General features: G+C 44.5%; 2 protein-coding genes across 8 annotated transcripts in view; one reads left to right on the top strand and one right to left on the bottom strand.

Annotated features, from left to right (window-relative positions):
* The window catches only part of CLCN3 (chloride voltage-gated channel 3), a 70841-nt gene extending 67274 nt beyond the window's left edge, over positions 1–3567 (top strand). For all 6 annotated transcript variants that reach the window (XM_055795036.1, XM_055795038.1, XM_055795037.1 and 3 more), the window contains one exon: positions 391–3567. In XM_055795036.1, coding sequence (XP_055651011.1) covers positions 391–549 — 159 coding nt within the window. In that variant the 3' untranslated portion in view covers positions 550–3567. The remainder of the gene's footprint in view (positions 1–390) is intronic.
* Positions 3568–5237: 1670 nt separating this feature from the next.
* LOC101912167 (histone PARylation factor 1) lies at positions 5238–14583 on the bottom strand. 2 transcript variants are annotated; one of them, XM_055797368.1, is made up of 8 exons: positions 14303–14583; positions 12844–13003; positions 11042–11228; positions 10087–10185; positions 8903–9053; positions 8092–8179; positions 7299–7471; positions 5238–5511 (listed from the first exon to the last, which is right to left on the bottom strand). In XM_055797368.1, the coding sequence occupies exons 1-8, from the start codon at positions 14561–14563 to the stop codon at positions 5380–5382; spliced, it is 1251 nt and encodes a 416-aa protein (XP_055653343.1). In that variant the 5' UTR covers positions 14564–14583; the 3' UTR covers positions 5238–5379. The 2 variants fall into 2 exon arrangements, with proteins under 2 accessions (XP_055653343.1, XP_055653342.1); XM_055797367.1 differs by lacking the exon at positions 14303–14583 and adding an exon at positions 14104–14219.
* Positions 14584–15179: the final 596 nt, after the last annotated feature.

The raw sequence follows: 15179 nt of genomic DNA, 5'->3' as shown, positions 1-15179 counted from the left end.
GGATCAATATCACTTCTTTTTCATACCTCTTCTTTTCTTTGTCCCTCTCTGTTACTTTTTTGTTGGCATACGCTAATCAAAATTTCATTTTTGTAGAAACAAAAAGTGAAATAAAAATTGTCATGGGCTCTACTCGTATCACTTGTATTTCATTAAAACAGACTACAGCTGTCAGAGACCATCTGATATGGTGTCTCAGCATCGCTGTCTTTTAACAAACCGGTGGTTCCTCAACATTTTGATGAATAAAATGTTTTTGTTTAAATAAGAAAATGAGGCTGGTTTAATTGTGCTCCATTCCTGTCAACAAAAAGGACTTGGCTACAGATTTGTTCTGCTTTATTATTTTCCTGCTTGGATTAATATTGATCTTCCGTTTATGCTTTTCAGGCGCCTCCTTGGCATTATAACAAAAAAAGATATCCTCCGTCATATGGCCCAGACGGCAAACCAAGACCCCGCCTCAATAATGTTCAACTGAAACCCATAGCTGAGGAGAGAGAGGAAACGGAAGAGGAGGTTCATTTGTTGAATAGCACAACACTTTAGTCTGGGAGATACTTCTAAAATCAGAGCTGAGAGCTGGGTTTTTGCATAACAGTGCTGCTGGAAATCAGGAGTTGGTCTGGGGGAGAATGTGGCGAGGAGGAAGGCGGATGGGAGCATGGGAAGGGAGAGCTGCTGTCCTGCACTGGATGCGTCCGGAGACGTCAGGTCTGCCATGATAGTGCAGTGGGTGAGCCATGCGAGGTGGCGCAGTTCTCCAGCCCCAGCCTGGTACTTCAGCATTGAAGAGATGTGTTACTAGTCCCTGTTTCTGGAGGGATCGTTCTGAATTGAGCCATCTTACGGAGACTGAAAGGTCTTGCCCTTTTTTTACCATTGAAAACTGTTGTGTTAACTCATGAAATGTATTAATTATTACACGTCACCTTTCTACATTCCAGAAGAGCTTTATTTCTCTCTCTCCTGAGCCGTAACAAAGCCTCGTTAAAATTGGTGTGCCCTTTTTGAAGCAGTTGTTTCTCATATTGAGATGTACTGTGAGTTACTGAGGTTTGATCACAAGAAGGGAGGTGTTTCTTGTGCCATTAAACGTGTAAGTTTGTACATCATGAAATGCTTGGGGCAGTACAGATCCACTGCGACAAAAACAGATTGAACAGGTAATATCTTGCAAGAACCATGCAAGACTTCTTTCAACCCATGTGCTGTCATGATATGAGAAAAATTAAAACCAGAGGAAACTAGAGTTTCAAAGAAAAATACTGTTTTTGCTGCAGAAAATATCGATAAGGTGACCTGGTCTTATGCAATTTTTGTATTATTGAAAACACTATGATATATACCAATGTTGTGCAGTACAAGGAAGAATACTGCTATTCTACTAGTTAAGAGCTGGAACAATTCTGTATACGTGTATCTGGTAAAAATTGCATGCTACAACACTGGAGATCCTTCCCCCCCCCCCCTCCCCCCCCCTAAAAATCTGAGAGCGGTCGTTTTTATTTTCCTTCTCCACAAAAGACGTTCCACTGCTGACATGGTAGGAAGAAATGTAACTCATAACTTGCACTAAATGTATATTATTTTTCTTGAAGTTTTACCATTCTTTATTTATATTTGTATGGATTAAAATTATTAAATATTAATCAGTTAATATCTCACATAACTAATTACATTTTTAATGTGATTTTTATAGAATAATTCATAATCCTCTGCAAGTAATGGAGGATTAGCAAATGTTTACAACTAGAAGGGTTTAAACAAAATAGTTTCTTTATGATCCAACATACATCTAAGATCATTTTCAAACGTAACTTTCACTGCCGTTACCTTGAGATTTCCTTTTTCCTTTACTAGCAGATAACTGGAACAGTAATATTAAAATTTTATTTTAAAAATAATAGGAAGAAAGCAACTATAATTAATAGATTGCTTTTGACTGGTGTTTTGTTGGTTCGTTGTTTTTGGGTTTTTTTTTCCTCAAGTGTACAGAGGTGTAAATGATACGTAGCCACAGAAGATGAGCAGCAGGGCAGAACTGAATCCAGTACTTGAAACTTTGGCAGGACTTCAAAAATCAGCAGCAACATGCATGCTAGCAGGTGAACTGACACATCCCTAACTTCTTTACATTTTTCTTTCCAGTCACTAGATTAATTTGTTTCATATTCACTTTACCAAGCCACCGCCATCACGAACACACGCAGAGGAAAAGAGGTAATGCTGTAAGCCTAAAGTAGGGAGGAAAAAAGAAATCTGGCGGACAAAAATTATGCATTATAATATGGGTTTAGATAAAATTTCCTTCTTCTAACAATTATGCCCACAAGACTGCAAAAATTCCAATAATACAAATGACCGAAGACTAAAATAATAATCCTAGGCATCTCTAAGGCATTCATCACAGTTACCTAACTGTTGTTTAGTAAAAGTACGTGGTATGATTTTATGTGAAGTACAATAACATACTGAACCGAAATTCTGGTACTTTTGGGAAGCTCCGTAATGATGCCTGTGCTTAAGTGCTCTGCTGAATTTTTACCAATTTTTTGGAGTGTAAGACTACCATCTCTACATCTCATCGTCTATCTCTTGCAGCAACTGGAACCAGTAGAAAGTGAAATGCGCCACTGGGCTCATGGTGATCAGCCCCTGTATTAAAAACGGGTTTGGAAGTGAAACAGGGAAGTGGGCTGTGTCGAAATGGGAGTGTTGCAGCAACTAGCTGTATCCTTCCACGTGAAGTCAGTGCTAGCAGTTCAAAATTTGTTCTGTTATGTTGCGTAAGCCTGGAGAAACTTTGCAGAAGAAACTTCACAAAGAGCAGAATTTGGCCCATTTACAGACAGCGGCTCTGGAAGTTGTCTGCGATGCTGATTTCTGTTGTCTTAAATTTTTTCTACAGTGGAAGACTATAAATGCACTACATGTATAAGAATTGCTTTAAATTAGTTTGAAACCTCTGCCATGTCTGATGTTCTCATAAAACACTGCTGTGTGTACTGTATTAACTTGCACCTAATTCTACAGACTGTACTGTCCGAATTAAAGTACAGTTCACACCCCAGCTGTGTTTTATAATTTCAGTATGGATCCCCAGTGCTGCAAATAAATTGTGCATCTCTGTTTACTCTTCTTACCTGCTAAGCTTTCTTTCCCTGTTGACATTTAAAATGTCTTCTGGTAAACATAAATGCGAGGTTCTGATAACAAAGTAAGTATGTGTGCCTGTGCTGTGCAATGAAAAATTTCTAATGTTAAACTTTCTAGGGCCTTACTCAAGTTACAAATTTGAAAAAAAGAAAAAAAAAATGTGGTGGATGGGAGGGGAAAAGTGTCAGCATTTTTTCTTGGTTTTTTTTTTTTTTTTTTTTTAAACCATTCAGTTACTGGTTCATGAAGAATGCATTCTTTGTTAATCTGTGATGTTGCCTAGAGCTGTATTTAATATTGATCTTAATGTTTTTATTTATAATAGTGTGGTAGAGCTGCATATCATTACAGTAAAAATTCTGATTACTGTGATGATTTAATCAAACATTAAAAACTTCTGTATGACCACTTACTGTTCTGTCATGTTTTCTCCTTGTTCGCAAACGGTGTTTGTATTGATTTTTGTGTTAATTTTCTCTGAGAGAAAATGAACAGCTCGGAATTTTACATACACCACCAGTAAGCAGCTAGCTAAGAAAAGAGTGAATTTTAGGAGGAGATGTAGTCTTTGTATTGCCTGGTATTTGGCTACACATCAGTAGCCAAATCAATCCAATCAAACAGATCAGTGCTAGATAATATTTTTCCAAAATAGACATATAAAAAAATCTGTTTTAATTATAGAATAGTTGGCTTCCTGATTTATAATAGAAGCGTGTGATGCTTTTACTGTCTAAAAGCCAGGATTGTGTAGTTTCTACCACAGTACCTTTTTAGTACCTCTGGTTGGAAAAAAAATAAAAAATTGTGCAAGAGGTGAGTACTTTTTGGTTACTTGTGTAATTTACAGGGCATTAATATGAAGGTCTCTTCTTCTTTGAACCTAGGGAGTAATGGGGAGCAAGACTGAATTTTCAAGAAAGCACCTATCTTATGTATAAAACATTAAAGTCTCTGTGTGCTTGTGCTTATTTTTGAATAAATTAAACATTTCTGTGTTGAATGAAAGGGGTGGGGTTGTCAAATTTACAGAAGTAATGCACTTCTACATTGTGAATTCTATATTAAGTTTATGCTGGAAGGGGCCTTTGGAGGTACAGTCCTTTGCTAAAAAGTAGGGGCAGCTTTGAAATTTGAGCATGTTGCTAGTGCCCTGTTCCTTCTGTCAGTAGTACTGTCATCGCGAATCACTTGAGCGGCGACAATAGAAGTCACTGTCCGAGAGCAGGCCTGGTGAGCCAGGAGCAAATGTCATTTTCCATTGGTTTCTGGACTGCTAGGTCAAGCGGTTGCCTGAGAGCAAAACGCTCGGGCCTAAGTAACAGGAAAACTGAGCAGTGCAGCAATAAACTCAAAAATCACTTTGCACCCTGTACAAAATCACTTCTGTTTTCAGAAGTCCAGATCAGTGAAAACAGGATCATTTCACCTGGCTGTTTCGGTGGCAACTGCAGCTGAATTTCTCATTTCTCTTGTGTCAGTTAGCTGTTTTAAATCCTGTTTGTTTCCCGTTAGTTCAGCCAGACAGCAGACGGAGCCCAGGCCTAGCGCAGTCAGGCTGCAGAAGCGAACGCCGCCGTCCCTGGCTGTGTTTTACCGGCGCGGTGCGGCAGGACAGAGCAGCGTGCCACGGCAGCGGTGGCCACCCGCACCAAGGAAGGGGGGTTCGGGGGGTGCGGAGAAGCAGCCGGGTGCAACGGAGCAGCGCCGAACCAGCCCGTGACCACCACCGAGACATCGCCGCCCCAGGTCCCGCGGGTTCCCGTAGCAAACGTGCAGCGGCCGCCCGCCCAGTGCCGGCTGTTACGGCCCGCGGCGCCTGCTGCCACCAGCCCCCCCCGCGGAGGCGCGGCCGGAGCGGGGCCGTGGGGCGGGGGCCGCCGTGCCGGCCCGAGCGCAGCGGGACACCTCACCCCCACACCACACCACTGTCCCTCGCCGCCGCCCCCACTTCTCCCCCCCCCAACGCCACTGTCCCTCCCCGCCCCCCACCACTTCTCCCCCCCCAACGCCACTGTCCCTCCCCGCCCCCCACCGCTTCCCCCCCACACCCCCGCAGCAGCACGGGCAGGCGGCTCCTTCCTTAGAAAAGCTTTACTGACCGCAGGGGGCACCGCCACAGAGTACAAAACCCCAGACCTAACAATAATAGTAATAATAATGATAAGAATAAAAAAAGCACGAGCACAGGCCCCCCGCCCCCGCCGCCCCCGGCCCGGCTCAGGCCGCCAGCTGGTCCGGCGCCTCCCGCCGGCGGTGGTCCAGGTGCGCCTCGATGATCTCGGCGAAGAGGTCCCTCCGCAGCAGCCTGTACGCCAGCGGCAGCAGCTGCCCCACCGTCTTGTGGAAGTACTGCGGGGAGAGGGAGGGACAACCGGGCGGTGCTGGGGGGCTGCCTCGCCTCCCGGCTTGGCCGCATCCCAGCCCCTTCCCTCTGCCGCCCCCGCGCTACACCGGTGACAGCCGCGGCACGGCCGGGCCGGGTTATCCCAGCCGCTGGGGGAGGGATGGAAACCTATTTATAGCGCTGCAAGTGACGCTAACTCGTTAAGGCACCCAGGCCGCGTTTAGGTACTTCCAGTGCCAAGAGCACAATTAGCACCTGTGATGGTTACTGTACGTGACAGTCCATTACACCTCCCCGACAAAGGGGAAGAGGTTTAAGTCCCTTTCCAGGTCTTTGGCTACAGCTAAAGTGCCAGTGTGTCTTCTGGCTCCGTGAGCAAGGGGACAGCCGGGCTCTAGTCACACATGCAAAGCAGCTCTCAGTGTCTACAGGCAGGCAAAAAAGCTGGCACCAAACTGTGGTGTCAGTTATGTGCGAAGCAACTGTTTTTCCTTTCTGTTTACTAAACTAGACGATGTAGTAAGGTTTCTATTTTTAGAAAAGCGCTGCAAAATTATGGCTCTTTCAGACTGCTGCGTAAGATAGGTATCAGGACCAATCACAGTATTGTAAAGATAATTTGTCATTGCAGGAGCACGTCAGTGGTTAATCATACATGCTGAGCGAAGTGTGAAAGATGGAGGTTTGCCTCCACCTACTCAACCAACTGGAAGTAACCGTTTCCTTCACTGCCCTTCTAGACCTCAGAAGGAATTAAGCAGCTGAAGCAGCACGGTCACTGAAGGAGGAGTCCTAAATCAGCAGGTTATCAGACAAAAATACAACACATTCTCAGATGCTGTAGGGAACTTACGGGAACAGGGTAGAGAATCTAAGAAACACATTACTAATGTAACAGCATATGGAAAGAGCCATGAATTTTCCTTCATTTCAGCAGCTAAATATTTTAACTAGTGTTTAGCACAATTCTTCTGGGCCTACATTTGGTATTGCAAGATGTTTATCTTTCTACACGATGCTTCGCAGCACCCCTTATCCAACACTAGTTTTAGTAAAAGTAGCTATTCTGCGTGGGTGTTTCTATAACCATCTGTTCATAATATCGCACTGGTGTTGAAGCTTTTTTGTATGTTACTTCCTAGCCATGGATTCATTACAAACATGACCCTTTTCATCAACGGGGCAGTGGCTAATGCAGAACAAAAAGTGCTGACTAGAATCTTTATGTGTGATTAAGCACCAGTAAGTCTATCAGCTTATATTTATGAGATTCCTTGTTAATACAGAACCAGAGACACCTGGTGGGAGGTCTTTTATGCAGCCATGCCGGCAGTGTAGCTAGGCAACTGACCTGCGTTCACATTTTTTCAGCTGCGGTTACTGCAAAGGTCAGTCCCTTTCTTTATCCAGTCGAGTGTGAGTGCTTGTGCCTATACAAGTAGTTGGGGATGGGGGCTGCAGCTATGCAGTATATCTGGATTAGACATTTTGCATTTTTACGAGTCTAATGTTAACTCGTTGTCTTACGCACATCAAACCACAACAGGTAAATGCTGTTTAAATGCTTCTGGATTGCAGGATTGTGCTTTCACACAAGCAGTTTTAAATTCAACGTGGAATGAGGTCACAAGTGTGACTTTTTAACAGCCTTCGTAATTCATGTAGACTTTTGTGATTCCTAGGGATAATTATGCAATAGAGTTGGGAATAGAGATCTACAACACAGAACAACTCCCTGTCCGTGCCTAAAATAATGCTCAGTTTTGTGAAGTATGATTGTTGTAGTACTCACATGTGATCCATAGCAAAACAGGTCCATTCCCAGTTCGTACCCCATTCCATAGTCACATTCATCATTAGCAAACTGGACGAAGGTCAGCATTTCCTGAATGGGTGCAAAGGCCTTCAGTCTCTCATCATCAGTAGGAGCATCAACAATGGCCTTACAGATTTTTTTCAGATTAGCTGCAAAAAACAAAAGCAAAAATATTTAGATGTTTGGATAAAAAAATTGATTATTGCACACAAGTAGTTCGTGGCAAAAACATACCTGTGTGTCATGCTAAGAGGAAGACCAAGTGGGCACACCCTGAGCTGCTTGTGAAAAAGCTTCCCCCTTCCCTTTGCTGCTCATTCTTGCCCCATGCTCCTCCATCTCAGTTCCCCACATATGGACAAGCATTTGTGTGGTGAATTTGCCTCAAGGAACTGACTCTGGTTAGAACAATGCCGGGAGAAGAGGAGGGATAAGAAATAAACCCACAAAGCCCTGAATGTAGATTGGTTTTTCTGATCTACTTCCTGCATGGCTGCACCAATAAAAAAAAGAGAAGGTTATCTAAACTACTACCTCAGGAATTATTATTTCAAATTTACCATGTTTCACTGATTCTCATCTGGTTCATTTAAAGAAAACACTTTCATGTCAAGTGTGATGGTTCAAGACTTCTGCCTTTTACTCCCACGGCTCATATTCTTCCGAGTGGGAAAGATGAATGCAGTTTGGTTTTTGCAGAGTAGCTGTGCGACTGAAGGCTGTTGTTTACTTAAATAAAGCAGAAGAATAGAGTAAACAAGACATTTACCATTTGTTTCGGGAAGTTCTCTGTATCCAACATCATTTTTGTCTACAGGAACAACTAGGCCTGCTCCATGAAATGCTTTGGTCACCACCTAAACAAAGAGAGAGGAAATTGAATACTGCACCGTAAGTCAATACAGTGACATAATATCACTTGCCTCGCTAAACGACATTACACCTGACTGCTGGTGACTAAAGCCAATATACTGTCCAGACTCCAGGACATCAACTCACTTTCAAACTACATAGCAGTTACTTTCAAGTATTAAATTTTAAAGTAACTGCAACCTACTCCAGTCAAGTTCTGAACTCTAGGAATCCTTGTACTCACTTGTGTAGCGCTGTACTACATTTGTTTAGTCACCTCCCACCATAATTATTTCTGATAGCTATGCAAGAAAACTCTGTTACTAAACCACATCATCCTTAACAGTCCTATTCCTAGTAGATCTGATCCAACTGTTTACATGAATCTTCGCTTTGAAGCAGTTTTCTCCATGCTACCCATTCATTTTCATTTTTAGATTATTTCCCTTATTGTTTTTTTCCTTTAACTGAATGCCAAGCTATGGTTTACAAGAGTAAAGTGTTTTGATTTAATCCTATTATTTGGAACACAGTTGTATTTATCTTCTCTCTCCAGAAGTTTTATAAAGCAAACTGATTAGCTCTGGGAACTCCTAAATGAAGCATCCTTACCAACTAGAAGGAGGAAAAAAAACCCCAAACCAACCAAAAACAAAACAGGCAAGTAAATGCGAAAAAAAAAGGTTTAACAGAACTTAGTCCTCTCCAGTGGATCAGGAAAGTCATACTTTCTTATCTCTCTGTTTCATCTTCATGGTTTTTTGTTCCAGAGAATAACCCAGTTCTTTTGCTGTTCTTGATAGTTTCTCATCTATGTCTTTCAAAATAGCAATTTTCTTTTTATCGGTCACTTCCTTCAGTCTTTTTGACAAAAATAATCTGCAAACAGTAGAAACACATCTTAAAAGAGCTTAACAGAAAACAAACAAATGAATAGCCTTCTAATCACTAAACCTCCAAATCTTATAATGAAGATTAGCAGTCATGGGTTTATTTATACACATAGAGTTGGGAATGCAAGCCTCTCAACAACAAGAAAGAAAAAAGTTTGGCACAGATAGTACTTTGGCATTTCCTATCCGTATTTGCATTACAATACAGTTTATGCAACCAGAAAGTGCTGAAGATTTTCCTGGCCTCAGTAGCTGCTCATCTTTCTAATTTGAGAACTCAGTTTGCTGCTTCAGTGCCATATACACTGTTTGCCACCCAAGTCACACACATAAATACATATTTATGAGTTTCATCATGGTACTTTCAAAACAAATGTCTTCGTTTAACTCTGCACTACACAAGGGTTCTTTTGCAGAAACTATTCAGTATGCTTTCACTTACTGACACACATCCATCCTTAGAGAGCTTTCCATTTTTAACTGACAGGTGATGAAATTGCTGTTTACAATCATGATGCAGGATGACATAAAGCTTCATGAATCATACTGAATTACATATCCATATAAACGTTATCCTGCCCCAGGTCAGAAATGGTACTTCTTGTAGATATTCATTATATACAGAAGTAATGTATTTTTATGTAGGCAAGAACAAGAGCTTGATGCTATTCATCAGATTTCCTTCACCACTGTTTCAGGTGCCCTTTCTTTACTTATCCTTTACTTAAGAAGTACTTCAACACATCCAGCAGGTATTTTTTTTCCCTATAGAGCCCATCCCTGCCAATATATTTAAAGAACGAGATAATTAATACCATCTATTTTACTTGTAAAGGGAAAACACTGCCAAGAAGCCTACTAAGGCTTTTGACAGTACCTCAAAACTTGCTAGCAGGAGCAGAAAATAAGTGAGGGTTTCTTGAGAAAGGAAGATGCATAGTAAGTTAGCTACATTATTCCATACCACAGTTTCTCCTCTACTCTTACTATTTATAAATAAAAGTAAACATGAACCTTACTTGACTGCGGCAAAGACATTATCACCAACTTGTGAAATCACACAGCCCTTCTTGGCTTCATTTGCACCAACCCACACTGGCAGCTCATCAGGCACATCCCTATTCATGAAAAAGTACACACAGATAGTCAAGCTGTGTTCATTTCTCCTATTTCAAAGTAAAATTAATTTGCCTCCGCATCATACTGCCATGTCCTTCAGAAACCTACCAAGCAAAGCCCTCAGATCAAAAGCTCTAAAAATCTTACAGCATGGCTTTGAAAGGAGCTTGTATATCAATACACGCAGAGAGAATACACTTTCCCTTTATTTCATAAGGCTTGACTTTTTCCTCAAATTATCATGGCAAAAAGTTAAAAATCAGTAAGTGAAGATGCTCTGGAGGGCTGGGGGAAGTAGTTTAACAAATATTTAAATCTAGTCTTCAATTCCAATATATATGATAATTTTTAATAAAAAACATCAACCCATGTGTTAATGTCGCAGCACTCTCCAAACTAGCCAGCTGCAACAAGGTCTTTTACCATCACATAACAACATAGTCTTCAGGCCAGTCCCTCTGCTGCCTTTTCCTTGTCTCTCCTCACCCAAGGCGCACGCATGCACACTCGCTCGCTCTCTTCTCTCTGCTTCTTCCTCCTCTCTCTTCCTCAGCTGCTCTCTCTTCATTGGCTGCCCAACCCCTTAACAGAACCAGCCACAGCTACACCTTATCTATATTGGCCAACCCGCTGCCCCTGAAGCCAGCCCACAGTTGTATATTATCAATGCTAATTAACCCAGCTTCATGCCTCTACATGTTAATACCTTATCACAGAAGAGGAAGATTCTTATTTGGTGATAGCACACAATTCTGAAATACTGGGGAGGGGGGGGAAGAAAAAAAAAAAAAAGAAAAAAAAAAAAAGAGCTGCACATAGTTACAGTCTAGCAAGAGTATATATTAAATAAAATACCTGAAATATCCCATGTGATACTGTGTTTTGCTATCCCCAACAAGTATAGTCTGGAATTCTGGGGGATCATAGAAGAATCTCCAATGAATATTGAAGTTCAGATCTGTTGATTTTGCTTTTTTGTGTTTTCCAGCAAGAATATCATATGGTCCAACCAGCCTAAGTCCAACACTTGGCATAAGCGCATCTGAAAAGCAATGCATGAACTGGTTTACCTTCTGGTGGGTGCATGTCTAAACCAGAAGTTCCCGTGTCACTCAAGGATCAAAAGTTTCCACAAATCCAAGCAGTCAAACACAGTTTACCTGACAAGGAAAGCTGACCCATTCTTTATATTCAGACAGCTTTCACTCATTCAAGAGTTAGGTTATTACACTTCTCATAAGTAGTAGTGGTCAACAGTCCAATGTCCAGACGGAGATCGGTGACAAGTGATGTCTCTCAGGGGTCTGTACTGGGACCAATACTGTTTAATATCTTCATCAATGACATACACAGTGGGATCAACTGCACCCTCGGCAAGTTTGCAGAACGCACCAAGCTGAGTGGTGTGGTTGACATGCCTGAGGGCCAGGATGCCATCCAGAGAGACCTGGACAAGCTTGAGAAGTGGGCCCATGTGAGCCTCGTGAGGTTCAACAAAGCCAAGGGCAAGGTCCTGCACCTGGGTTGGGGCAACCCCTGATATCCACGCAGGCTGGGGGGATAAAGAAAATGAGAGCAGCCCTGCTGAGAAGGACCTGGGGGTACTGGTGGATGAAAAGCTGGACATCAGCCAGTAACATACACTCACAGCCCAGAACGCCAACTGTATCCTGGGCAACTGTATCAAATGAAGCACGGGCAGCTGCAGTTGAGGAAATTCTGCCCCTCTACTCTGCTCTGGTGAGATCCCACCTGGAGTACTGCATCCAGCCATGCAGTCCTCAGTATAGGAAAGACGTGGACCTGTTGGAGTGGGTCCAGAGAAGGGCCACAAAAGAGATCAGAGGGCTGGAGCACCTCTCCTACAAGGAAAGGCTGAAAGGGTTGCGTTTTCAGTTCAAAGAAGGGAAGGCTCTGGGGAGACCTTATAGCAGCCTTTCAATACTTAAAGGGTGTATTATGTGTGTATAAAAAAAGACGTGGACAGACTTTTTAGTAGGGCCTGTAGTGATGGGACCAGAGGTACTGGGTTTGAACTAAAAGAGAGGGTAGATTCAGACTAGATACAAGGAAGAAATTTTTCACAATGAGGGTAGGGAAACACTGGAACAGGTTGCCCAGAGAGGTGGTAGATGCCCCAACCCTGGAAACAGTCAAGTTCAGGTTGGATGGGGCTCTGAGCAGCCTGGTCTAGGGGAAGGTGTCCCTGCCCATGGCAGGGGGGTTGGACTAGATTGACCTTTAAAGGTTCCTTCCAGCCCAAACCATTCTAGGATTCTAAAAGGAACCGTTACATGTAGAGCACCCAGGGATGCCACATTCTGTTACGTAATACATTTGGGGAACTAGAAACCTGGATAGATACAAGGAAACTAAGAGTTCCATACTAAACATTTTAAATGTACTTGCAAGAAAGGCAGAGTTAGACAATATTTAGTTTCTTTGTATTACACAATTTAAGTAATTATATTTTAGGAAGCCTGAAGTGTACCGACATCTTTGTGATTATCTCCAGCATTCTTGTTTACACTCATGTAAACATCTGCATCTTAACTTGAAAACTGAAGCAGCACTAGAATGCACCTGACACCTCAAGTCTGCCTGCTCTCAGGTTGTTTCTGTGAGTTAGAAAAGGCAAAAAATATCTAAAAACCCACCACTTGGTTTCTCAGGATCTAGTTCCTCACAAAACTTCCAAAACTGATAGAAATCTTCAGGCAGCCTAAGTCGATAGCATGTTTCTGCTTCTTGACGAAGACTATCGGGAATATCTGCCTGATCTGACCTTCTCTTCTTGACGTCTCCATTTTTTTCACACTGCAGATAAAAAAAACAATGACCCAAAGTTCATTTAGTTGCTTTCTGTTTGTTCTACTGAAGGATTTTACAAAGCTTCTGTATTAATTGAGGAACAATGATTAAGACCATTAATTCATGGCTGTTACTTAAGCCAGCATATATATTAGAAGATCTACTTTGGACAGAATCCCTTAGAAGTGCATTATCTGAGACATGTGCTAAATACGTATGAAATGGCAAATCGCTACTATAATATTAATGGGTCAATATAATCAACCGAAGCACTTTTATTATTTTGTCAAAGGACTAAGATTAAACCTTGGGATTGCTATGTTTTAAATTATTTTAAAATTACCATTCCCAATGACACAGCAGCTTGCACCCCAGAAACTTGTGTTTTACAAACAGTTGGAACTAGGGATACTATTTTGTCATGTTTGTTTCAATGACATAACAAAAATCCTCCAAGTCTGTGCTCTCTGAACTACTCTGCTGTTCAAGATATGAAGTGGGGCAGTTCACAGCATATAGCATTTTAAAAGTAGCTTGACATTTGTTTTAAAAAACAACGTAACACAAACCACAACAGGCTACGAAACCTCCATTCAAGCGCTCACACCGCTATAGCGGTAACCTCAACTACCTCACTCCCACAGAACACTTCCAGGAGTGGTAGGAATCATGACCCCCGTTTTAAAGAAAAATTGGTAATTTCAAAAACCAAGGTTTGTTTCCTCTCGCTAGGCCAGTACAACGAGGCAGACTGTCACCCCCGAGGCGGGCCGCCACCAGGCACCGCGCCGTACCGCCAGCCCCGGCCGCCCCTGCTGCCCACCGCACACCCGGAACGCGGGGGTCCCCCGCGAGAAGCCCCGGTGGAGGCGAGCGGCCCCCGTGCCGGAGACGTGTCCGCGGGCTTCCCGCAAAGCTACGGAGCGAACCAGAACGAGGGCAGCGGCAGGCAGACGCCTGGCGCTACCCGGCACTCGCGCCCTCAGGCCTACGGCCCCACACCGCCGCGGCCCCGGCAGCTCGCCCCCGCCCCCACCCCCAACCCGGGGGCCCCGCCGGCCGGCTCGGCTACCCCGACACCCCCCGCCGGCCCCGCTAACAGCCACCTGCTCGCCGGCCGGGCCTGCCGCCCCGCGCGGCCTCCGCTTCCCGCCACCTGTCATGCTCCCGCCGGCCGCATCGCCCCCGCGCTCCCCGCCGCTCCCCGGGCCCGCTCTGCGCCTCTGCGCCTGCGCAGGCGGCGGCGCGACCCGGCCGGCCACGCCCACCGCCCCGCCTCGCGCAGCGGCCGCGGCCGGTCGTTACCGTGCCCGCCCGCGGAGGGGCGGCGTCCGCGGAGGGGCTGGGAGCCAGCCGGCCGTAAGGCAGCGGTGTGGCGGGTGCCTGCCGGAGGGGGGAGGGGCCTCGCAGCGGGGCGGCACGGCTGCCGCTGCCAGCCCGCGCCTGCTGAGGGGACGGCGCCCCAGCCCGGGGCAGCGGCGGGCCGCAGGGCCTTCCCTTCCTACCTAGGCGCCCTGCCGCAAGGTGAATGCGCGCTTCTAGCAAGGGCGACACGCAGTTGTACATCAGCGCAGCGCCCGAGCGAGCCTGCTCCGGACCTGGCTGAGGGGAGGCCCAGCGGTACCCCGCGGGCTGCGTTAGCCCCGGGCTGGAACCGGCATGGCGGCGCCTGAGGGGGGAGCGGGGCGGGAGGAGAGCGAACGCAGTTAACCCTTGGTGGCCAGCACGTCTTCGGCCGGAGCTGGGTACCAGACAAGGCGGCGGCAGGCTTGCAGCCGTGTTTCCTCAGGGGTAGGCACTTCGGGACTGTTTATACGATTTCGAGGCCGATTTTTTTTTTTTTTTAACCCTAATTACACATACGTGCAAATTCCTGTAATACAAGTTAGGGTAGTATATTGGGATGAAGGAAGAAAAAAAAAATTACCTGAGTCTGATGTAACCTCCCTTCAGAACTAAAGGCATAAGAGAAGGAGGAAGTGATACTAGTTTTCAGTACACAGAAAAAGGAGAAAAAAACCTCCCGGCTAATCCCCTGTGCCCCTGTTTCAGCATTTGACAGCTGCTAGCAATACGAAAGTGTCATCACATAATTTCTCTTTCCAATTAAAGAATCAAGGCAGCAGTGTGTAACATACAGCAAGTGGGACACATTCCTCAGTTTAGAAAAGCACATAATCAT

Source organism: Falco peregrinus, chromosome 2 (genome assembly GCF_023634155.1).
Source record: "Falco peregrinus isolate bFalPer1 chromosome 2, bFalPer1.pri, whole genome shotgun sequence".
Taxonomy (NCBI): Eukaryota; Metazoa; Chordata; class Aves; order Falconiformes; family Falconidae; genus Falco; species Falco peregrinus.
Note: the sequence above shows the minus strand (reverse complement) of the source record. Positions and strands in the feature narration are given on the sequence as shown.

Excerpts from the sequence above, each read along its gene's own strand:
- LOC101912167 (XM_055797368.1), bottom strand. The coding sequence starts at position 14,563 with ATGTACAACTGCGTGTCGCCCTTGCTAGAAGCGCGCATTCACCTTGCG. Across the intron at positions 11,229-12,843 it reads AGATCCTGAGAAACCAAGTG|ATGCGCTTATGCCAAGTGTT; the intron begins GTGGGTTTTTAG and ends ATTGCTTTTCAG. Across the intron at positions 8,180-8,902 it reads TGAAACAGAGAGATAAGAAA|GTGGTGACCAAAGCATTTCA; the intron begins GTATGACTTTCC and ends CTCTTTGTTTAG.